At 47.3% G+C, this 24,953-nt stretch overlaps 2 protein-coding genes across 2 annotated transcripts; both read left to right on the top strand.

Moving 5' to 3' along the window:
- The first annotated feature begins 15,610 nt into the window (after positions 1-15,610).
- si:ch211-153b23.7 (uncharacterized) lies at positions 15,611-20,814 on the top strand. The gene is made up of 7 exons (XM_053879481.1): positions 15,611-15,805; positions 18,019-18,154; positions 18,320-18,463; positions 18,530-18,655; positions 19,285-19,446; positions 19,654-19,779; positions 20,346-20,814. Exons 1-7 carry the CDS (start codon positions 15,669-15,671, stop codon positions 20,553-20,555), a joined length of 1,041 nt encoding a protein of 346 aa, XP_053735456.1. The 5' UTR covers positions 15,611-15,668; the 3' UTR covers positions 20,556-20,814.
- Positions 20,815-21,672: 858 nt separating this feature from the next.
- Positions 21,673-23,317, top strand: zgc:174917 (uncharacterized protein LOC565650 homolog). Its single transcript, XM_053878756.1, has 6 exons — positions 21,673-21,963; positions 22,030-22,264; positions 22,327-22,418; positions 22,841-22,980; positions 23,062-23,166; positions 23,231-23,317. Exons 1-6 carry the CDS (start codon positions 21,810-21,812, stop codon positions 23,315-23,317), a joined length of 813 nt encoding a protein of 270 aa, XP_053734731.1. The 5' UTR covers positions 21,673-21,809.
- Positions 23,318-24,953: the final 1,636 nt, after the last annotated feature.

Below are 24,953 nucleotides of genomic sequence, written 5' to 3' on the forward strand. Positions count from 1 at the left end.
GGACCTCTTAACTTGTGACAATGAAGGACCTGTCGTCCGCTCCCTTCTGACATCACTCCTTCCACAGCTCACCTTTCTGCAGAAGAAAACGTCTCTGTCTACGCATTAAATGTGAGAGCTTCAGTGCGGGGTCCTTGAATATCCACCATCTTTGTTTCTATCAGTCGGCACGTGAACCCTCCCAACATATTCAGCCGTGCACGTGGAAATAAAGGCGAACGATGCCTCTTCTCTCTGCGAGACCTTGAGCTGGCTTCCATCAATGGCAGAAAAACAATGAAGCGCTCTTCATCCTCCAGTGAAGAGGCGTTGCCAGGCAGCAGCAGTGTTACGTGAGCAAGTCCCTGGGAGGGGAGGGCTGGAGCGGCAGGGTGTTTAAGTGAGGAATATTTGGTTTCAGAATAAATGAATGGATTCAGAAGTGCAGAAAAATGCCACATCAATGGAGCCAAATCCTTCATTTTACCTCAGTATACTTTTGCTAGTGGGGCTCTGCCTTATGCAGATAAAGGGGTGTGTCTATGGCAGGAGGTGTGGTTATCAAGCACCTTGTCAGAGATGGAAGGTCCCAGCAGCAGCAGTGTGAACAGCAGCCACACAGGAGACTGAACTCTGGGGTGCGTCCCGTCCACAGCAAGCGTCAGACAGCAGCTTTCGATGACCAGACAGTGCAGCATTAAACCATGAAGTCTGTTTGCAGACCTCCTTTTGTGACTCGCTGCTGCAGCAACATCATCGATGTGACACACCTCCAGAATCCAACCATCATTTCTGGTAATCGCCCCGCCCACCCACAACTCCCACACAAATGTCTGTAAATGAATTTTGACTCTGGGAAATTATTTTGTGTTTTGGATACATTAAAATGAAGAAGTATGAATCTCCATCTTGTCACCATTTAACTCGGCTGTTGATCAGAATGGCATCACATCTTGTCAACACGAACAAGGTTCCAAGGCTTCTTTCCTCCTCTGACAAACTGACAGCATGTGACCTTCAGGCCACGAGCTGTTCTTACTGTGGAGTTTGGCCAATGTATTTTCCTTCAACAAACGTGACTCGCTCCTTGTGTGTCAACAAATCGATCAGTTGACAACACAAGGTCTTTGGAAGCCAAACACATCACATGACCACTGAAACAGCTTCATTGATTTCTCCTGTTTTACCCACGTGGTTAGTGATAGTGTCAGGTTTCACTCACATCTCACCACATCAGCCCAAACTTGAGACGAACACTGTATCTTCAGTGCAGTGTGTCCTGTTTTAAGTAGATGAAGAATCTTCGATGATTAAATTCCAGGATGTGACACGAGATCTGGACCCTTTGTTTCTACTACAATATGGCTGCTGGGTTGAATTATGACACAAACCATGTGGAGCATTATTAAAAAATAAAAATAATAATTAACGTTTGAATTCTTCAATTCTGTTTTTAAATGAGGAGAAATAGAAGATTTCGTTTTTTTCTGTTGAATAAGAAATATCATTGTAGCACGTTGAGTAGAGGTCAGTCACAGATCAGGACTGTTTCTCTTCTGAATCTCCTGTATCTGATGACGTAGGATTCAAATTGATACTGCAGACTGGTGGTTAGTGTATCCAGTATATATGTACATGTCTGGTAATCTCTCCATCCTTCACCGTCCGTCTTGGATGTCTGCTAATGGAATGCTAATCTCCACAGGCCTCGCTGCTAACATCCCAATATCTTTGTGTCCTCCATCATTATATTGTCATTACATCAAATCGAAGTCATGGGGAGGGGAGGCTGATGATGTCAGTGGGATTCGACTTCACACTGATATTAATCAATGACAATAGAGGGACAGCTACTGACGAGGAATACTAATGAGGGTCACGGGGAAACTAGCACATGTTTATCTACATTTATCCACAAGTGCTTGCAGTCTTCGCTGTTTCCTCTCGCCTATCAACAACCTGTGGTGCCAGCGCTGCCTCAACAGATGGATGGATGGATGATGGATGGATGGATGGATGGATGGATGGATGGATGATGGATGGATTGATGGATGATGGATGGATGGATGGATGGATGATGGATGGATTGATGGATGATGGATGGGTGGGTGGATGGATGATGGATGATGGATGATGGATGGATGGATGGATGATGGATGGAAGGATGATGGATGGATGGATGGATGGATGGATGGATGGATGGATGGATGGATGATGGATGGATGGATGGATGGATGGATGGATGGATGGATGGATGGATGGATGATGGGTGGATGGATGGATGGATGGATGGATGGATGGGTGGGTGGATCGATGGATGGATGGATGGTGGGTGGATGGATGGATGGATGATGGATGATAGATAGATGGATGGATGGATGGATGATGGATGGATGTTGGATGGATAGATGGATGGATGGATGATGGATGATAGAAGGATGATGGATGGATGAATGGATGGATGATGGATGGATGATGATGGATGGATGAATGGATGGGTAGATGATGGATGGGTGGGTGGATGATAGATAGACAGACAGACAGACAGATAGACAGATAGATTGACAGATAGATAGATATCTACGCTCCTGTACATTATTGTGGAAGTGGACCTGCTTTTCTCTTTTGCTATGGATTTCGCAGCCACCAGAAGACGTAGATCTTCTCTCACACTTGTCTGCCTCCATCTGTGAGCACTTTTTCCGACATCGCCCCTTTACATTGTCACTTTTGCTGAAGTGCTGATGACTGCCAGCCAGTTTTGATGTGAGTCGAGGCATTGTTTGTCTCCAGCCTATACCTTCCCCCATAGATTCCTTGGATGCATCGTTCATGGCATGATGGATATCTTTGTTCTTTGATTTAATTGGCTGAGTGTTCGGCTCATTCATCAAGGCTATTTATGTGCAGTGCCTTTGTCACTTTTGTCAGTGTTTTGGCAACTTTGAATTGGATGTATAAATCATCATGTTTTTCTTTTTCTTTCAAAACAATTTTTTATTTACAACAGAACATGACTTTTTAGGATTCTCCACCAGGAATATCGTTCTTTATTCCTGTGTTTGTATTTTGTTGCTGCTGCTATCATGTTCATTCGCGCCATGAACATTCACAGGCTGCATTCCCTCCCACTTAAAGTTACGCCATGAACTGCCTGTTGTCAGTTCAGCCAAACCTCTGCATTGAATGGCCTGCTGATGTTTGTTGTTCTGTAAGTTGAGTGTCTCACAGCTGCAGTCCAGACACGGCAGGCCACCTGCCCGCAAAAACAAATCTCAAAAGCAAGATGGCCGCCTGAGGACATGCAGCTGAGGGGAGCTAATATCGTCCCATCCCTTCCATTCTAGGAGAGAAAAAAAACTGAAGCCACAACTGGGGAGTGACGCACACAGCACACACGTGTGGTCCTAATCATTCAGGCACAGAAGAGTTGCTATGGAATGGCCCGCTACTTTGTGGGCTAGTTCCAGGATTTGTTGTTCAAGGATCAATGCAAATTCTGTCAGTGGAATGAAGCGGGAGACAAGAGGTCTGGCCTCCCCTACAGGCTGGGAGAGAGTGAGAGAGGCCTACTGTGGCGATGGAGCACGGCTGGATCCAGCTGGTTTCAGGGGAGAAGGAAGTCGGGGCCGGTTTGCGATCCAACCTCGGAAGGAACGTTCCTTCACGTCACTTGTTCCTGTGCAACTCACACAAACATGTGCTGTAATGAAAGCAAGTGGTTTGATAACAGGCCGGTGAGACGTGTGCTGGAAGTGATGTGTTCACTGAAGGGTGGCGGCCCGACCTCTATTTGCCTTCCTGATTGGATTTCTGATGGATCTGAAATAACCTCAACACACACCCGCACGTCTACTGTAATTAAACTGAAACCCGAATGTTCAGAGGGACGAATAACACAGCAATGGGTGATGGTGAATATGTCAGTCAGTCAGTCCCTGACACTGACGTCACGGGGCGTCAGTGTCAGGGACTTGTTTACTGGAGCGCTTCATGAATATAGAAGCAGTTCATGTGCAATATTGCACCCAAACTCTGACCATTTCCACTCTGCGTCCTGTTTCCAAAGTCTGTGTGATGTGAACGAAAAACCATTTGGTTGCTCTGTCTTGACTGGAGAGGCAAGCCAGTACAGGATGAGGTGAACCGACAGGGAGGTTCACTAGTCTACAGGTGGCAAGTCTTTACCAGAACAAGCGCCACCCTCTAGGTTGGAAGTGTCTGAAAAGGCACAAGGGAAGGACCCATGATACCTCTCCTTCACACACTAGTGACTCATCCCGAGTGTGTGTCGTTGTTGTCAGTCACGGAGGTTCGGTTGGCTGTCGTCCTCTTTTCGCTCACCTCCTCCTCAGGCTCCAGGCGCCCCAAGACAGAGCTGTTGTTTTCTTCTACTCCATGTATCAAACGCAAGACTTGGGGGGGCCAAAAAAAAGTTGAAAGCAAAATCTAAAGTAGTTGACAGTGCACCAAGGCAGCATGTCGATGTAGTGGCCCACACGGTGTCGCGCTGGAGCTCTGCCCTCCACAGGGTAGTAAAGGAACATATGGTGTAGGTACCAAATGTGTCCTACCTATCTTTTTTTTTAATGTTTTAATGAGCCAGAGGAAATTGAGACAATGGATTTCAAGGCCATTTATTTCCACAAAATACGATGTTTGTCATCGAATCGTTTGCGAGGTTTATGTTCCTTCTTCTTCGCAGTCTGCGGAACAACGCGGCGTGATTGGCTGACATGTACGGAGCCTTGTTTTTCTTTGATATATGATATATGTATAAGTGCCTACTGTGGAGACTATTGTGATTTCTTGCGCGATATCAAAGAAAAACAAAGCTCCGTACATGTCAGCCAATCCCGCAGACTGTGGAGAAGAATGGACATACACTTTGCACGATTAGAGGACAAACCTTGCATTTTGTGGAAATAAATGCTACGCATGTGGTCGAAATCCTCCCCTTGAAATCCTTTATTTCAATTTATATAAAGTATATATATATATATATGTGTGTGTGTGTGTGTGTGTGTGTGTGTGTGTGTGTGTGTGTGTGTGTGTGTGTGACGGATGTGACGTCATCACTCCGCGGCAGGTAGGACACATTTGGTACCTACACTGGCACCGGATTTGACTTTCTTGAATGAAAATGCCCTTCCCCGGCAGCAGCAGCAGCGAGAGGAGTGTATAACACTGTGGCTCCATGTGGTCCGGCTGGCCGCAGATGTGAGCAGCAATTCACGGGCTGTGACTTGATATGAGCGTGTTTGGAGGAGGCACATGAACACATCCATGTCACCGCTGCACCTTGTCCATCCTGCTCTTGTTCTCCCATGAAAGGGAAGCTGCTTCCTTCTGATCCTGCACACACCCCGGCCGGCCTCAGCATCAGCAGCAGCCCATGACCATGCTCCTCTACTGACACCACCCCTCACTCCAGCCGGCCGTGGATTGTTCCTCTTACACTCATGTTTGTTCTGCTACGCTTAATGACAGCCAGTGCTATCCTGCCAGTAGAGGGCAGTCTGGTGCCGTGATGCGTTCACGCAGCAGCGACGGAATATTTATGTATTATTATTTTGGATAAGGGGCTGGGATCTGGCTCCACTGTTGGAGACAGCAGGGCCAGGGGAGCCACATAAGCAGGCGAGTGAAAGGGCAGCAGCGAGGCTGAATCCTTTCAGCTGCAACAGCAAGTCGGACGACGAGATGGATGTTAGTGAGTGTGTTCACCCCTCTCCTCAACGCCCCGCCCCACACAGCGGGCGAGGGGAATGTGAGCAAAGTCCTGGATGAATGCTGGAGGTGTTCACTAGCTCCAGAGCAAATCTGGATGTGGAGCCACAGAAGGACAAGCTTGTGAAGGACGTGATTGGTGAGCAGCTCCTAAACCCACGGGCTGGGAGCCAATATCCATCACCCTGGCATTAATTATATTCTCTGTTCATTAGAGCAAACCTCAGGGACCGTCTTTATTAGACACGGCCCAATTAAGCCTGCAGTGAGCTAACCATATCGGGCCCAGACACCGGGCAGTGCGACAGCTCCTGGACCCGAGCCGGAGTCCCGTCAGACGTGAGGCCGCTCGCTGACCAGATGAGCATGTGTGCAGCTTTATGGAGACGTTCGGATTACGTTCAGGAAGGAAGCTCTGACATTGAGGAGTTGCTCCACAGTTCATCTTCATGAGTCGACGAAGAGCTTCCAATTCCATGTAAAGGACGACCAGAACCTTTGGTCAGCATTTCTGTCTGGTCATTAAAGGCTGTGTTTCTCAGCTGCTCTGGGACCACTGTACTGTGAATAAGCTGTTTGTCAATCCTGAGAATTACTGAGGCGCCACATGAAATCTCATCTAACAAACCGCCCTTAGAATGAATATCATCATTCAGAGGAACATCGTATGAAGCAGTTGCATGTTGCTGCGTCGGCCAAAGCCCATGTGTTCAGCTGCTTCTGGCTGACTGAGCTCATTAGTTTACAGCAAAATAGATGGAAGAGCTGCACTCCACATTAAAAGGTGGTGGAGTATGACCTCACAGAGAGTCCTAATGTCTCCTCATCTCAGACTTTGCCTGCTGTTTTTGTTTTCCTCCAGGCTCAATGCATCAACAGCTGCTCTGCCAGTGAGGAGTGAACAGCCACTTGAATACTAAACAGCCATAGTTTGTAACTGCAGCGGCCTGTTTGTCATCCGTCACTGAAGAACTCATGCAAGAGGGTTTCTCCTCTTCGAACAACATTTCCACCACCTCTTGCTCCCTCCACTGCTGATGGAAAGATGTCAGGTGACACCTGTTGTTTGATGGATGAGCCACGTCATCTTTATTCATCCAACTCTTCATAGAGCTAATGAATAAAAAAAACCTGGAAACCATCTCGCTCTATCAATAGTTTTGTGTTGGACTAGGCTCATACACAGTTATACGGAAGAGGATTAGAGCCAATGATGAAAAAAAAAAAAAATTGGCAGGAGTCGGAATTCTCACTTAAAAGTCAGAATTCTGAGATTAAATTCTACCATTTTTTTATTCACTGGCCCTAATCCTCTTCCATACAGTTATTTGAAGAAAAACACCCCTTTTTTTACCGTGTTGTATTAAATGGTTACGTTTTTAGAACTGACCTAATATTTAACACCCAGGTCATTTCACTGGAATGATCCGCTGTATGTATTAAAGGATGAACTTATCATGACTGAGGCAAATTCAAAAAACTTGTCTCAGAAGTCAGGCCCTATTATTCTCCTATTCAGGACATGGAATTGCCATTTTATTGTTGCAGGAACAAACATGCCACATAAGTGAAAGTATTGGCCTCTCACTGAGGTTTTGACGTGAGGGAGGGTGGAGGCACTCCAAAGTTTCCTCCAAAGGCAAGCACTACCATATTTCATGAGCTAAAAGGAAATAAAATCAATTATGCATTGCAAAACATAAATCACATTGCAATTCATGATCTAAAAATAAACCAATGCCTCACAAATAAGTTATGTATTTTGTTTGAGGAGGAATTAAAGGTCAAGATGAGAGTATGAAGTCATTTTTTTTTTCATTTTTATCCGTTGAGTCTTAGGTCTAGTGCCACAGAGTCGATCTCCTGGAGGAGCGGAGAGGAGAAGCAGTTGAGAGCAGCTGTGGTGTCTGAGCTTGGGACACATTTGGAGCAGTTTAATGTCAATAACAGATGTGAGGAGCTGATGATTCCAGTGTGTTTCATGAGTCCGTCTCCATGTTTTCCAAACTAGTTTACAAGTGATCCTCATGGATTTTGAAGCCTTTCTACGGCGCAGACAGCACCACTGCACCCGCGGCTCAGAGGCCGCTGCAGCACATGGATGGACAACATCTGTTTTCCTTCTTCAATTTAGTGGGCTGTATAGTCCGGGATTTATGGTAAATGATACTGGAACTATCAGATTTTAATTGAATCTGAATAGAAAAGTCCATAATAACAGTCTAACCATGAAGAGTTTTGCAGCTGAATAACCTCAAAACAAAGTGCAGGCTGTCGGTGACCGAAGCCAGCGAGGTAACCTCCACCATCCGCACATGAAGCCCTCAGTGGATTACTGATGGATTTGATATAGTGTTTGCTTTCACTCGGGCCTTTTGTTAATTGATCCCATTGATTCTGTCAGGCTGATCCACAGCCTGCCAGCTCACTCCTCCAAGCCCCTCAGGCCATTCACACCACACACACACACAACACGCAGGTCTCCCCCCAAACATTCTGCCCAGTACTATGCAGTATTTCTTACTAGTGTGGTGGAATATCAGAGGAGGAAATGGAGACAAGCTGGTTCACGTTCATGAAGAATCACATGTTTGACGAGGCCTGTTACTAGTCAAGCGTTTGAAAGCAAAATTCAACGTTTATTCAAATACCAAATGGCTTTACAGTGACGTGAGACAGTATCTAGTCGGAGTATGCAGCTATATGTAGTAGTTCTTAGAATGATCTCTACTTCCCCCAGCAGTTATTAGGTGTGTCATGACATTTATACTGTGTCTTACTCCCAGTCAGCCAGATCAAAGCCTCAGCTACAGAGTCCGATCCATCGCCTGGAAAGCTCTCCAGTTGTTTAGGTCTTTCAGTTGGTTGGTCAGCAAGTGCCACAGTTTCACTCCCACTATTGCAGTGTACATTTGTCTCAGTGAGGTTCTAATGATTCAGTACCATTACAGAACTGTGACACGTTTGCTCTCAACTTGGGGAAAAAAATGATGCTGTCATTTTGGATTATTTCCTCACTTCTAGTTGAGACGTCAAGGTTTTTGTCTGAAATGCAGGAATGAGATGAGGAGCAATTGTTCAGGGCGCGAGTGCAGCTGTGGGTCTTCAGGTCTCATGCCTACTCTTTACCCCGAACAGGAGTTATCGTCATGACAACCTGCGCACGGACCTGTGCCAGCTGGGCTGCTGCTCTGGAATAAGCAGTGACTCGTCACTAAAAGGAGGGAATGGCGTGTAATGACCGGCCCTCTTGTCAGCTACGGTGCTAGCAAGACCAAACGTCAACATACCGGAGGGTGAAAGAGTGAAGTTGATGCCTTTACAGGGGGTTCAGTTTTGTCCATGCAGCTCGGGCGACAGGCTGCTTCCTTACATGTGTCCCAACCGCCTTAGTTTCACTCACGCACAGGAGCCAACTTCCTCTAAATGGAACAGCACTGTAGTCACAACAAATTTGCACCATGTTTGTAGTCCTTCAGAATCAGAATAAGAATCCGAATTTATTGCCATGGTCAGTGGGGGTTCCACCAACTAGGAAAGTGCAGCAGCCCGGTGTTAGCTAGGGCGTCCTGTCGTCTTTCCCACGATCCTTTGAGTGGGTTACATTCACCTGCAGTGGAGCTCATCCAACACATTCCCCCTCTGTAGGTGTCACATACTGACAGCCATCAAGCAGACCTCTGCATCCATTGTTGACGTAGACGTCAGACTTCCATGAAGCAAAACCTGGAAGGTTTTCAGGAATATCTGCAGCATTTCAGCAGGCTGGGCAGCAGCTAAATAAAACATGGGTGGAGTGAGGGTTAAGCCATGGGGTGGCGCTCCTTCGGGTTCTGCTCTTGGAACACAATTCACTTTGTATATGTAGTACCTGAAGTGACCAGGAGCCCAGCTCCAAGTGCCAACTTTTCAGCACAGTGAGTCAAGCTTATGGTCACTTGAGGTACTGCATATACGGACACACGTATATACGATGGATCCATCTGTGCAGCCCTAATATACTCCAAGTAACATCACACGGAAGGCAGCAGTGAGGGGCATTTTTGAGTCAATATAAATGCATCGGATGCTTAGGTCCACCTGATGATCATCGGGAGTCTCAATGAGTTGACTGAATGACATTGGGTCGGATTATTTGGGATCTGGATTCTTTCCCCTCCCATAAACCCTAAGATACAGTTCAAGGATGTGGGGTTTGCTTTCCAATACCAGTTTTCTAACTCCTGGGTCCACAGCCGGGTGTCTTCTGCTCCTAGTCTCTAATGAGCACCATAACTTGTAGTGTATAGTGCATGCACTCTAGAGGGAAATGGTTTGACATGACTGTGACACAGTGCGGCACGCTGGTGCATTGCAAGTCTTAGCTGAGCGTGCATCCCGACTAACTGGACTTCATTTCACTTTTCAATTCCACTTCCTGACTGGGTCTCTTTGTCCCAGTAGAGTGTGAAGCTCAGCTCTCAGCCCTCTGTCACTGTTGCGTATGTTCGCCACAGCTTTTCGTGGCAATAAGATATGAATCCATTTAGCGGTGACAGAAATCCTGCGAATGACGTGGACCGGAGTCTAGCCCGATGCTAACAGGCTAGCTACGATGATCAATGAATGATGTGCATCTCTGCACAATCAGCTGTCAGACCAATCAGCCGCGTCCCTGCGGCTGGCAGGAGCCGAGGTTTGGCATGTCTGGCAGCAGCACTGTCCGGTCCTCATTCACATGCAGTCACTCTATGGGACATTCTCTGTTCCTCTCCACAATCTTCCGTCGGACTGAAAATCAATCCCTCCAAGGAGCAGCAGCCCATTTGTCCTCTGCTTTGACAGAAGTGCAGCTCAATAAACGCAGTGCTTCGCCGCTCCCTGGCTCGGCCTCCCAGCTAAGTCTCTGCTTGGTGCAGCAATACGCTGACTGTGGCTGGTGATAGATGATCCAGACGTGTGAAGGAATCGCTGCAGCTGGGTCAGGCCTCTGGATGGACTTCTGAAAGTAAATAATTGGGAGAAGGAGTCAACCTCTTTTTTCTCTCCGTTTGCACAGCTAAAATGAAGGAGTGTCTGGAAATGCAACGGCCTATAACAGTATATGTAAGTATATGTAACAGCTCATAGACTTCAGGAGAGTCCTCCGTCCCCTCTCATGTTGGCTTGTTTGCCCATTCTCATTGTAGACTCCTTCTGCTTCCGAGGAACTGAGGACCTCAAATGGGAGCCAACCATCAGGTTCCTCATCAGTAAGGCCCAGCACAGAATGTTCTTCTTGAGGCAGCTACGAAAACTACGACTGCCGACGAAGTTGCTGGTGGAGTTCTACACGGCCATCATCCAGTCCATCCTCACCTCCTCTATCACCATCTGATACAGCAGCGCCACCTCTAGGAACAAGAGCAGACTGCAGCGCATCGTACGTTCTGCTGAGAAGGTGATGGGTTGCAGCTTGCCACCTCTTCAGGACCTGTATGTCTCCAGGACCCAGAGACGTGCAGGTCGAATCAGAGCCGACCCTTCTCACCCTGGACATGGACTGTTTGTTCCTCTTCCCTCTGGCAGGAGGCTATGGTCCATCCAGACCAGAACCTCCCGTCACAGGAACAGCTTCTTCCTCTCGGTCGTCAGACTGTTGAAATTTTTATTTAATTTTATTTAATTTTATTTAATTTTATTTAATTTTATTTAATTTTATTTAATTTTATTTTATTTTATTTTATGGCAGCACATTATTCCAAAGCATTTTCCTAGTTGGTAGGATCCCCACTGACCATGGCAATAAATTTGATTCTGATTTTGATTCTGATTCTGATTCTACAGAAAGTAGCTGCTCAGAGACAGCAAAACAGTCAGAAGCACAGTGTGTTTTGGTTGGCTTGGCTTGAGTCGAAGCACTCAGCTATGATGCAGCACAGGTACATTCTGGAGACGTCACAGCACATGCGTACGAACATGAGTGAGTCATGAGTCATAATAGTGCATGGTAACTTGTCACAAGTTTTGGAAACCTGCACAACTTTACTTCAACTTCCGACTCCGACCCTCACTCTTGTAGTGTGAAAGAAGCCTTGTTATACGATCTTGCCATACACGTATCACATCTTCAACAAAGCCTGTCTTAGCACTGTACTGTGCCTTATCCTTTTGACCTGTGGGTTTAGTTTTCATAGTGTTGTCAATAGCAACAGAGCTAACGCCAGCTCCAAACATCCTGTGATGTTCTTTCCTTCAACCACACAAGCATTTTTAACTTCAATGCTGGTCTGACCTCTGTGAACATGCTCGGTGATGCAAGGTTTTACAGAGCACATCACAAGCTCCCCATGTTCAGCTGCTGGCTGTAACAACTGCAAGTCCGTCACTAGAGTATCCGAGTGGTGCTGGAGTGGAAGACCTCGACCTCCTTGTTACTGTCAGGACTACTTCCTGCTGTGTGGTGTGATGGCTTCAGTCTGGGGCTGATCGTCCATACCTGAGGTCAGCTTGGGAGTCAGTCAGCCTGATCATCGCCTCAACAGACTCGCCCTAGGATGAAAGAGTGCACAACTGTTTTCCGCCAGACAGGAGGATTATCGGTGTTGGAGGAAATTTAATGGCTGAAGTGAATTTTGGTTCCCAACAGGCCAAAATTAGCATAAGTGTATGCCTCCATCCATCATATGCAAATATTCATTAACAAGTAGACGCACTGACAAACATTTGTTTAGATTTGTCTATTCATAGCACATAAACTCGGAGTGGGAGCTTGACACACAGAGAAATATGTGAAGTTAGAACAGGTTCAGTACCAAACCTGACAGCCTCTGATGCAGTCGAGCAGCAGGATGCAGGGGCCGGTCCACGATGTGACCAAAATGTTGCTTGTCATTGTCACCTGAGTCACTTTCTAAAGCAAGAAGCCTCAACACAGGAGCGAGTGCAGGTCCAGTCGCATGTAATGAGGAAGTCCGTCTGAGTAGGGGGTTATTTCAAGTTTAGGGAAGTTGGAAAGCAGAAAGGAACCTGCAGCTCTTATCTACTTCACTGTGTGCCATAAAAGCAGAACAGCGTTGACTAGAAGCAACTGAGCGTGGTGGTGGGGACTTTCCCAAAAATGGCAGGAGAAATTTACAGCTGAAAATAAAAGCTAAAGAAGATTACAGTATGTTTTAAACAAAACAAATGCGTTGTTGAGGCGTCCCATTTGTGACATTGTTTTGGACCGTAACTGGACCACAGTCACTTCAGAAAGTCTGGCCATGAGGAAAACATCTTCAGTTGGGCCCACCAGGGCTTGAACTGCAGGCAAGAGATGTGTTGCCTGACAGACTCGCTCTGGCAGGAAGAGCCTCGGGTCTGATGCACAATACAGAAGCCGGCATGTCCGTACCCTTCACCACAAGAACATCTAAACAGGGTGTTTCTGAATAAGTTAATTCACCAAAATATTCTTGTTTGTTCGCTGGACTGAACCTGTGATTTTGTAATTAACCTCCACTGCAGTTCATTAAAAGGCCAACGAATCTAATCAGCGCATGAATAAATGCATGTGCTGCTGCTGATACTAGTGACTTGCACCTCGATTAAGCAACTCAAGTTTGGTTACAGCTCTTGCTTTCTTTCCTGGAATAATGTTGTTTTTCTTTGAAACTTTTTCATTCGCTTGTGTTTGGCTGCTCTACCTATGGGATATTTATAACCTGAGAGTCACTCTGTCTTTGCCTGACTAGGGTGTTGGAACAGTTGGGACTGTGGTGTTGGGACTGTTGGGACTGTGGTGTTGGAACTGTTGTGACTGTGGTGTTGTGACTGTGGTGGTGGGACTGTTGGGACTGTGGTGTTGGAACTGTTGGGACTGTTGTGACTGTGGTGTTGTGACTGTGGTGGTGGGACTGTTGGGACTGTGGTGTTGGGACTGTTGGGACTGTGGTGTTGGGACTGTGGTGGTGGGACTGTTGGGACTGTGGTGTTGGGACTGTTGGGACTGTGGTGGTGGGACTGTTGTGACTGTGGTGTTGTGACTGTGGTGGTGGGACTGTTGGGACTGTGGTGTTGGGACTGTTGGGACTGTGGTGTTGGGACTGTTGGGACTGTGGTGTTGGGACTGTGGTGGTGGGACTGTTGGGACTGTGGTGGTGGGACTGTTGGGACTGTGGTGTTGGGACTGTTGGGACTGTGGTGTTGGGACTGTTGGGACTGTGGTTGTGGGACTGTTGGGACTGTGGTGGTGGGACTGTTGGGACTGTGGTGGTGGGACTGTTGGGACTGTGGTGTTGGAACTGTTTGGACTGTGGTGTTGGGACTGCTGGGACTGTTGGGACTGTGGTGTTGGGACTGCTGGGACTGTTGGGACTGTGGTGTTGGGACTGTGGTGTTGGGACTGTTGGAACTGTGGTGTTGGGACTGTGGTGTTGGGACTGTTGGGACTGTGGTGGTGGGACTGTTGGGACTGTGGTGGTGGGACTGTTGGGACTGTGGTGGTGGGACTGTTGGGACTGTGGTGGTGGGACTGTTGGGACTGTGGTGTTGGAACTGTTGGGACTGTGGTGTTGGGACTGTTGGGACTGTGGTGTTGGGACTGTGGCGTTGGGACTGTTGGGACTGTGGTGGTGGGACTGTGGTGGTGGAACTGTTGGGACTGTGGTGTTGGGACTGTTGGGACTGTGGTGTTGGGACTATTGGGACTGTGGTGTTGGGACTGTGGGGACTGTGGTGGTGGGACTGTTGGGACTGTGGTGGTGGGACTGTTGGGACTGTGGTGGTGGGACTGTTGGGACTGTGGTGGTGGGACTGTTGGGACTGAGGTATTGGGACTGTTGGGACTGTGGTGTTGGGACTGTTGGGACTGTGGTGTTGGGACTATTGGGACTGTGGTGTTGGAACTGTTGGGACTGTTGGGACTGTGGTGGTGGGACTGTGGTGTTGGGACTGTTGGGACTGTGGTGGTGGGACTGTTGGGACTGTGGTGTTGGAACTGTTGGGACTGTGGTGGTGGGACTGTGGTGGTGGGACTGTGGTGGTGGGACTGTGGTGGTGGGACTGTTGGGACTGTGGTGTTGGGACTGTGGTGTTGGGACTGTGGTGTTGGGACTGTGGTGTTGGGACTGTTGGGACTGTGGTGGTGGGACTGTTGGGACTGTGGTGTTGGGACTGTGGTGTTGGGACTGTTGGGACTGTGGTGTTGGGACTGTGGTGTTGGGACTGTGGTGTTGGGACTGTTGGGACTGTGGTGGTGGGACTGTTGGGACTGTGGTGTTGGGACTGTTGGGACTGTGGTGTTGGGACTGTTGGGACTGTGGTGTTGGGACTGTGGTGTTGGGACTGTGGTGTTGGGACTGTTGGGACTGTGGTGTTGGGACTGTTGGGACTGTGGTGTTGGGACTGTGGTGTTGGGACTGTTGGGACTGTGGTGTTGGGACTGTTGGGACTGTGGTGTTGGGACTGTGGTGTTGGGACTGTGGTGTTGGGACTGTTGGGACTGTGGTGTTGTGTGTTGGATTTGCTTGCCCTTGTCTCTTGACTGACTGTTCTAAAGAGAACTTGTTAGTTTTCTCATGAGCTCAACTCACTGACTGAACACCGACAGATCATTCTACCCCCCTCTGCCGTGGAGGAGACCAAACTGAGCCGATTGAACTGAATTGGCTCAGATTTGTTTGTTTGTCAACTTCCCAACACAAACTGGAGTGAGTCTCTGTGCAAAGAAAGGTGGGGCATCTTTACCTGAGCTGCTGCCCCCCCCCAGCCTCCAACAAGACATTAAAAGAGATGCTCAAAAGTGGATTCTTTCCAAAGGTTTTACTTGTAGCGTACGCATCAGAACTACCACTGGCTGTCCCTTCCAAAATCCATCCTCAGTCAGCCGTTGTCTCGCCACCACTTCCTTATCATTTCAGATCATGTGCCTCCACTTCCTTTTCCTTGTTGGGGGGTGGTTTTGTGACGGTGCGGCGTGAACCTTCCGGACTCCAGACGTGTTTTGGTCGTGATCAGTCATGGATGAGGAGCTGCTGTCTCTGACATCTTCATCATCGTCGGCAGAAGAGGCTGCCAAACCGAAAGATTTGTCTCCGGAAGATGACAGCCGCCTCCCACAAAGCCCACAGGGAGACAAGGCAGCCGAAGACTTATGGTATGTTTCTTCCCTACATGATCAGAATCGTGGAGTCTGTGGCCGCGAGCTCAGATTACACAACTGTAGTCGGTCATATTTGATGACAGTTGAACGTGTCCGTCGTGGCAGAACATGAAAGGAGTGTGTACAAAACTTGCTCTGCCCTTCACTCGTGGCTTTATAGCCTGGAATTATTTATGGAGCCTCTTACTTTACACAGACAAGAAGTGAGGAGTGACTGACTGTTATTTCCTCGTGGCACACTGCAGCAAATACAGTCATTGAAGTTCGGCCGTTACATCATTTGTTTCAGTGGCGTATTACTGAGCGCCGGTGTCGTTGCCCTTAGCCTACTGAATAAGTATCAGGGTGTTTCAGTCCATGGAAGCCAGGATGTTTTCATCTGGGGAGGAAACCTTCCACTTCATGATGTAAGTGATGTGGTGGGCTCTTGATCGAACTGGGTCAGTCAGAGCTGCGCTGTGTGACTTCTGTTTCATTTCTTAGGCTTTCTTTGACTGGACCGAGTTTCTCAGCCGCACATACACACCCCAGATGTGTGGGCCGATAGTCACATTGATCCATAACAATAATGATAATACAGTTATTTCATGTTTAAAGAAATGAAGTCAAAGACAGTCAAATGAAATGAACAGAGAAATGAACATTTCTTTTCCTCATGACACGAACATCTCATCTGACCTCTATCAACCCTTGCTATCCTCAGAGTTCCCATTTCAAGAGTTTCGTTATGACACACTCTGCGCATAAACCTCTGACGTCTCTAAACAGAGCCGTGGTCAGACAGTTTCATGAGGTGGCGAGCAGATGAGTGAAGTGAGAGTTCAAGGTCAAACTGTCGTCTGCTGACATCAGTCAGTCAGTTCACCTGGCGAGTAAGATAGACAGGGAGAGGTTTGAAACGGACCCATTTAAATCAGCCACAATTATTATTTCATTTACACGGCTCACTACTTACACAAATAAGATCACAGTAAGTATTTCATCATTTCAATTCTTTACATTCCAATCAGAAATGTACACGAAACAAAGCCAGAACTGCATGAAAATGTGTCACAATTTACACACTCAGTTTCCCCTAATGCAGCGCTCGGTTATGGTTCAAAGGAAATATCATTTTCCATATGTCACTATTTATTGATTTATTTACATTGACCTTTATTCAAGTAAACAAACTATGATTGACACATTTGTCAACAAACTAGCATTTTTAGTTTGTAAGGTTCATTGGTAAATAATAACTGAGTGTATGATGATAATTATTACTTGAAAATTCTTGTATAACAAATAAAATCTGGATTCTTTTTTCATACATGGAAAACGCTCGATGCAGTGGGATGTGTTTGCTGTGTATAGAAATACATATTTACTGTATTATATTATATATTATATTGTATATATTTATTGTTATGAGCTTGATCTCTATCTAAGTTAGTGATAAAAAAAAGACAAGTAAAATCGAGATGAATGCTGCGACATTCCTGTCCAATAGTCAAGTCAAAGGAGTTTTGTCGTATCCATGAACGGATGCTGCTGTTCTTCAGCTCAACAGATGTTTTGAAACTTCTGTTGAAGCATGATTCAAAATATGTTAATGGATAGTGACCTTGTTATTATTGGATTGTCCTGGCTGCCAGTGTATGTCACATGCCGTGACGAATTGAAATCCAGCACAACGTGTTCTGCGAATGAAACCAAGTGTGTTGCATCGACGTTCACCACACAAGCTGCAGACAAACACTTCCTCCTGTAATTTGTGCTTTTCAAGACTCACTGTTTGCCTCCTGACCTGATGGTAACATTGTGCAACAGCGGTTTTCACACAAGTGGCTGAAAGTGTGTGTTTGCGGGGGAGTCTGGCCTGGGGCGGGTGAGGCTCCAGTCGGCTCCTGTGTAAGTGTCTCCAGCAGCAGCTGAGGTGTTTAGCGGCCATGCTGCTGTGACAACGCTGCGTGGAGAAACGTTGAACCGTGGCTCTCCTCCTGGTCTCCTGAGGGAATCAGCATGCAAAAACACGTGAGCAGACCGTGAGCAGTTGCAGGAGCCCTGTGACTCTGCGTGTCCGCTGGTGCGTGGGTGCACATAATCACCTCCATTTTATCCTCTGGAAGTGCACTCTGTGGAAGTGGGTGTTGAAAACTGGGCCCAGGGCTTCTTTGTTTGGTCCATGTGCTGGTTAATGAAGAATAATCTCACGTTCATGGCTTCAGTCTGGTGAAGGAGAGCCTTCTGCCGGTGGAGGAGCAGCACTCCGTGATCACCGACAGCATGACAGTCACCTCCACGGACCAGGAGAAGCTGCTCCTGCTCAACAGGAACACGGAGCTGCGTCGAGTCAACAGAGAGGTGAGACTCCCTCAAAGGTCTCCGTCCCCAGACGCTCTCTGATTCTGATGCCTGTTGTCATGCCACTAAAGACTGAGTGAATTTCCCTCTTCTCATCTGACTTCTCATCTGAGCTACCTGTGCTTTACTGGCTACTCATGTGTTGCTCATGCTGATGTGCTGCAGCTGATGAAGCTCAACGAGGACTGGGACAGTGTGTACCGAAGTGCCACGCAGGGGCTTCAGAAGCAGCTCCGGAGTCTGGAGCTGGAGAACAGCGCAGTCAAACACCTGACCGGACGTCTGCTCCTCAAGGCGGAGCAGCAGCAGGTGAAGAGGCTCACGAGGAAAGCTGCAGGTGGGAATAAGTTCTGACGCTCTGATGCTGTCGTTCAGGCTGCAAAGGACTATTTCGAGCGCGAGTTGATTCAAGAGATGAAGAAGAATCAGGAGCTCCAGAGTCACATCCAGCTGCTGGAGAGCCGCCTGCACCGGGTGGACGACAGCGAAGCCACGACACAGGTGGACATGGAGCGCAAAACAGTCAGATTCACTGATAACATGTTGAACATGGGCACGCACATATGACAGTTTAAAAAAAGAGTCCCGCAGCTTCTAGACTTGTCTCTCAAGGTCTGAACCCGTCGTCTTATACAGCAACTCAGCTCATATATGGATGTTAACAGGCTAAAAAACCATGACATCACAGCCGTGTTATTGACCTTATAGCTCCGCCCACAGAGCGGAGAGGAGAAGCAGCAGCTGAGAGCGGCTGTGGTGTCGGAGCTTGGGACACATTTGGAGCAGTTTAATGTCAATAACAGATGTGAGGAGCTGATGATTCCAGTGTGTTTCATGAGTCCGTCTCCATACTTCGGTCTATGGTCTATAGTCCAGAACTTTGGGTGGTTTATTTTCATTTTTTATTTTATATATTTTATTCCTGATGCCGGGAAGAATCTAAATCCTTGCTGAGGTCGATTCATGTCTTTCAGGCGTGGCACAGCTCAAGTGTCCTTTGCAAACATCTGACAGACACATTTCTGTGCTGCACGTTTCACCGTAGCTGCAAGTGGCTATGATGTTCCTCTCTGGGCTGACGCCAAATGCATGTGGCACCTTTGTCATGGCTCTCTTCTTTTGACCTGAAGGGCGACGGCAGTGCCGGCATGTACGGCACCAGCCTGCGGCTCCCCCCCGGCCCTGAGCCGCCCTCCAGTCAGCCAGGCACAGGAAGCAGCCCCTGCAGCCACATAGATGCCCAGCAGGAGGTGAAGGAACTGACGGAGCAGCTGGAGGCTCTACGACATCAGGTGGGACGTTTGTTGCATCGGTCCATCAAGAAATGCCCATCATTTGATGAGACATGAATCAATCTTGACTGTTGCCATGGAAGAAAAAGCCCAGCGACGGTGAACAGAAGGTGGACGGCTCCACCAAGTGGTTCCTCTGGGCTGCTGCCAACATGAGCAAAGCCATGTTCCTGACCTCCGCCTGATGTTTCTTCTTGCCGCCGGCAGGTGAAGATCTACGAGGCTGAATATCAGTGTGAGCACAAGACACACAAGCAAACCAAACAGGAGAACCAGAGACTGAGGAGGAAGCGAGAAGAGATGGGCCAGCAGGTGGCACTGTTGCGAGAGCAGGTATCTTATCAGAGAATTGTCATAGACACCACACAGATTTCATTTCCAATTTCTACTCAACTCTACTAAAAAGTCAAGAAAATGTTTTCGAAAGTTCAAATTAAACGTACGATGTTTGTTGTTTCTCATCTTTGAAGCACAATATTTGGGAGATAAATGAGTGGAAGTGAAGGAAAGGAATGAGGACTGATAAATGGTGAACCCTTTTTTTAAAATAAATATATGATATATATATAATAGAAATATAACGTAAAGTTGTAGGACAATACAGAATATGGACCTAAATTCATATGAATGGAAATATTGTGATGGATGGAAGAAATATATCAGTGACTTAGTCATAAATGTGTAATGAATGAGCTGGATGAATGAATGGATTTTCGTTTGTGACAACAGTATTTTTTGCATGATCCTTTGAAAGTTCATATTTGTTTAAGTGGAGAAGCATCTTCACTTCAGCCTGAATGAGAATTTTGGAAAACGCCTAACTCGAGCCCAAGTTAATATTTGTTTCTGAATGAACGCCTCCCCGCTCGACGTGACTCTCTTGAACTGTCGCTCCACAGTTGAAGATCTACGAGGATGACTTCTACAGGGAGCGCTCTGACAAACAGGTGCTGCAAAGGCTGCTGATGAAAAAAGCCCCGACCAAGGAGGCGGTGCTGGTTCACCGCTGCAACAATGCGGAGCAGCCGTATGAGCGGCAGAAGGCGGAGCACTCACACAGGAAAGGAGGCCAGGTAGCAGCTAGGCTGCCTAACTCGGAGTCCAACTGAGAAGCAACACATCTTTATCTGTAATGTCAAGGCCCTCTGTCGCTGCTGCAGCGCGAGGACTTCATGACAAACGTCTGCAGTTTTGATGAGTTTTAAGATGTTTGATTCCAGTCGAGTCCAATAGGACGTCTGGTGGAGCAGTGGTGAGGTTATGGCAACCTGATCCTCTTTCTGTCGTATTTATTTGTGCCGATTGTGTTTATTTATGTTTCATGAAATTCTTTTTACGTTGCTTTTTGTCACACAATAAAAGTTTCTTTGCTGTCTCTCACAATTCATGACTTCAAGAGGCACAGTTGAAAGCAGAGTTGGGGAAGTGTTGAGGGTGACGGTGCAGGGGTGAATCTACAGGCCCAGGGGCCAAACCTGGTACACAAAGAGGCACTTGTGTGGCCGGTGAGAGAAAACTCCATTCATCTTGATGTACACAAAAGGATTCCACAGATCGAAATCTGAACAATGAGAAAGCAGAATGTTTCTGCCATGACAATGGGAAGGACAGTTTTGGTGACAAAAGGCAAACTGATATCACATTCTGTTTACACTCTTGCTTCCTGTTAACAGGCATTTACACATTAGAAAGCTTTTGTTCTTCTCAGAGCTGCCCTCACTTTAACCCTCGAAGCTCTTTCACCGATGTTGTTTGTGTCCCCTAGCTTTCATTCACAACCTGAAGCGTGACCCTGCGCGAGGGTAGGACCGATAGATCAAGGCCTTTGGCTCAGCTCCAGCTGACTTAAGATGCAGAGCCAACCATCAGCGTCACGCTGCCTCCTGATCTGGACGCTGAGGCGCAGTGTGACACATGAGATGGTGATGATTTGTCATGAATTTCCATGAAACGACCTCAGAAGACGTCAGACGGCGTCTCCCGCTGGCCTTTATGAAAAGAAACTCTCCTCTTTGAAAGGCAAGATTCCAGAGCACATTGTTGCCTGTGCTTTGTCTTAGCTGCTGGTTTCTCTTCTTGCTCATATGTGCTTTCCCGGACAAAAGCATATCTGATGGCTTGGACGGGAAGGGCGTGTTTGTGGAGGTTCACAATGAAGCGGGATTATCTGGACTGGTATATATAACTGCCGCGCACCAATGTCCAGACACTCAAGCCGAGGGTTGAGACGAGGACAGACAAACGGTAAGAGCTTTTTTTCAACATTTTATTTGGCAGAATTAAGAGGTTTTAAGAAGAAAAGGCATGTGTATAGTGTCAGTTATTCAGTGGAGGTGAGTGAAAGCTGTGGTCAGACTTGGAGGATGCCTTCGAAGGGAGAGGAACAGATGAAGACCTGCGAGGAAAACATCCGCGCCACGTACGACAGGCAAGGCTACCTGACCTCGCTGTCTGTGTTGAGCGAGGCAGAGCTGCAGGAAGCCCAGGAAGCCTTCCGCCAGCTGGAGAAGACGCACGGTGAGGCAGACTGAAACACCAGTGTGTGTTACCTGAATGATGAGCCAGTGTTCTGCATGGGTCCAGGTGAAGCCTACACGCAGTACAGCCTCCATAACATCCACCTTCAGCACAAATGGGCCATGGATCTGGCCAAACACCCCAAGCTTCTCAGAGTGATGATGGCCCTCCTTGGTCCCGATGTCATCCTCTTGGACTCGCGCTTCATCTGTAAATACCCCACTGTCCAGCAGGAACAGAGGCGGAGTGAAACCCACCCTGAATCTGGGCTCCCCTACGTGGCCTGGCATCAGGATATGAGGTTTGTGAGCCGGCGAGCGTGTGGAGATGCCGCTGGTCTGACCGCTACTGTTATGCTCTCAGGTACTGGGCTGTCGCGGGCGGACCGGTGATCTCCGTTTGGCTCGCCCTAGACGACACCACCAAGGAGAACGGGGCCCTGCAGGTCATCCCAGGTACTACATAAACTGTACCCCCCCCCCAAAAAAAACCAATGGAAGTTGGTTTCTTTTTACACTTTCCAAAACTTGCTTTTATCTACTGAAAACTGCCGGATCTTAGTTGATGGCTTCTGATTTTAGAACATTTTACCACCGTTTGATCAAGAAAAGAAAATACTAAGACACTTTTTATTCCATAAAACCCCAGTTTGTTTTGGGCGGAACAATCCAAACAAAAGCAGTAAAACAGCTTCACTAACAACGTAAGCAAACCAAACCAAACCAACCAAACAATGTCTTTGAAGCCACAGCTGTCAGCTGTTAGAGAGTGACGCTGCCTTCGTAGGAGCAAACCATCTGAAGCCTGAGGTCCATTATCCAAGAGCAAGTCCCATAATGCACTGCAACAACTTTGTCTTCCACTGCTGCCTCTGTAGGAAGTCACAAGTCTGGCATGTTCCCGCATCACCAAGCGCTCCGGCATGGAAACATGCTGACGGTCAACCAGGAGATCCCGTCAGAACTGCTCCCCTCTCAGCAGGCCCTTCTGTGCCCGCTGTCCGCTGGGCAGATGTCTGTGAGTGACCAAACGCCTCCGCAAATGTTACCAACATAAAAGACACGCTCGATTTCTAGTGAGTGTGGAATGGTCCGGCAGGTTCATGACGGCTTCTTGGTCCACGCCAGTGACCCCAACATGTCTCAGAGGAGGCGCTGTGGCTTCGTGGTCCGCTACGTTTCCACCAGTGCCTTCCCCATCGACGTGAGCCACAATCCTAACACCTGCCCACTGATCCTCAATAACTTCCTGTTTTTTACCTCTCCAGGATCCAGATCGGCCCCGAAAATTCCACTCCACGGTGCTGATCTCTGGGACGGACCACTTCAATCACTTCTCCAGCAAACGCACATGAACCATCTCCCTCTTTTTCGTATTGGATGACAAATACAAACAAAGAAATAAATCCATCCAATCCTGCCTCTGTCTTTCGTTTGCATGTCTTCATCCTGTCACAGGACGTTGAGACAGACTCTGAACACAGAGGTTTGCAGGGGTATACGGGAGCCCACGCTCTGAGGGCTGCACAAACCGATCTACATCTTGAAGTGCTGAAGTCCTCACATCAACTCAGCCATGAAAGAACGCTGGTGTGATTTCCGATGGACTTTTGTTATCAAGGGTGAATAATATTGGCTGTTGAATTCAATTGAGCAGAAACTGCATCAATAAAAGCTCAATAAACACTGAGCAGAGTCGACTGTGGGAGCCATTCAAATCTCATTCAAATAGTGGGAAACTACTGCTTGTGCTTCGAAACACGCTTACTGCTTGTTCAGATGCTACGTCCATAACAAACAAACTGGAGGAAAAGCTGAGGCAAGCCTTCACGCTGCAGTGTATTATGAGTCAGAGGTTAGTGTCACAGGTCACTGGCAAAACCATGTCAGGCCTTCTGGGAGCTACCCTCAGTTCAGGACACACCTCTGAAATAATCTCATATAGAGCAGTGCTTCTGAACCACAGGGCCGGGGCCCATGGTTGGGCCATAGGCGCCTCCTAGAGGGCCGCTAGAGTGTTTAGTTTCACACTTCTGAGCCATGAGAGGCTCAGTTTTAATCCATGAGCCACGTATGGTGGCAGCAGTGAGTTACTGACTTGACTTGACAGCTGCACATCTGTGATAGTTACCAACTATGGAGAAGTTCTTGAAAAGAAACAATGATAAAGAAAGTGATGGCGCCCTACAGTAAACACTGTTCACCTGTTCAAGCAGTTTTGAAAATTAATTATATGGCCATACCTTCATTTACAGTTTACTTATATCTTATTCAGTTTATTTATTAAAAAGAAAATATTTTATGATATTTAGACGTTGTTTTATTATATTTATTGTATTCACAATTTTATTCATGGCGTACAGTTTTTCCAATTTCCTCAACAGTGGAAATTAGGAAATTTCACGAACACGACTGGCCCCTGCTTCTGCTGCTGGTTGGACTTTTCCATGACAAATAAATATCTTTGCAATGATCACATGGTTTCACGTCATTTCACAAGGTTTGGGTTTGTTTATGTGTTTATGGTTATTGAACACAAAAGAAATCAGCAATTCTGAAATCAGTACTTACAGGAATGAGTCAATTCTATTGAATGGGCCCCGGAGCCATTTGTTCTGGAAAAGGTGGACCCGAGATCCAAAAGGTTCAGAGCCATTGGTGTAGATTACGGAGCACCAATGATAGGCCTCTGATACAATGATCTCTTCACTGATTCTCACCAACGGTGTAAGACGACACACACAATCCAACATATTACGATGGTTATGATCATTATCAAGTCTGACTGTTGAAGAGTCTGTGGGGCCTGCAGCCTCCCAACCCTCGGGAACTGGGGTGTCACTCTGAACCCCAGAAGACCTGTGTGGGTGCAGCGTTTTCTTCATTTACTTTGAATTGAGTTTGAGCCTCCAGCTCTTAGAGCTGAGGATGTAACTGGCTGATCCAGACTGGGCTGGAGTCCGAGCACTCTGGATCACAGCAGGTGATGTT

Source organism: Synchiropus splendidus, chromosome 11 (assembly GCF_027744825.2).
Source record: "Synchiropus splendidus isolate RoL2022-P1 chromosome 11, RoL_Sspl_1.0, whole genome shotgun sequence".
In the NCBI taxonomy this organism is placed as follows: Eukaryota; Metazoa; Chordata; class Actinopteri; order Syngnathiformes; family Callionymidae; genus Synchiropus; species Synchiropus splendidus.

What these genes read in the sequence shown, in the direction of transcription:
- si:ch211-153b23.7 (XM_053879481.1), top strand. Translation starts at nt 15,669, where the DNA reads ATGGATGAGGAGCTGCTGTCTCTGACATCTTCATCATCGTCGGCAGAA. An exon ending in TCAAGGCGGAGCAGCAGCAG is followed by an intron (nt 18,464 to 18,529) that starts GTGAAGAGGCTC and finishes GCTGTCGTTCAG; the next exon opens with GCTGCAAAGGACTATTTCGA. An exon ending in TGGAGGCTCTACGACATCAG is followed by an intron (nt 19,447 to 19,653) that starts GTGGGACGTTTG and finishes TGCCGCCGGCAG; the next exon opens with GTGAAGATCTACGAGGCTGA.
- zgc:174917 (XM_053878756.1), top strand. Translation starts at nt 21,810, where the DNA reads ATGCCTTCGAAGGGAGAGGAACAGATGAAGACCTGCGAGGAAAACATC. An exon ending in CCAGCTGGAGAAGACGCACG is followed by an intron (nt 21,964 to 22,029) that starts GTGAGGCAGACT and finishes GCATGGGTCCAG; the next exon opens with GTGAAGCCTACACGCAGTAC. An exon ending in CCAGTGCCTTCCCCATCGAC is followed by an intron (nt 23,167 to 23,230) that starts GTGAGCCACAAT and finishes TTACCTCTCCAG; the next exon opens with GATCCAGATCGGCCCCGAAA.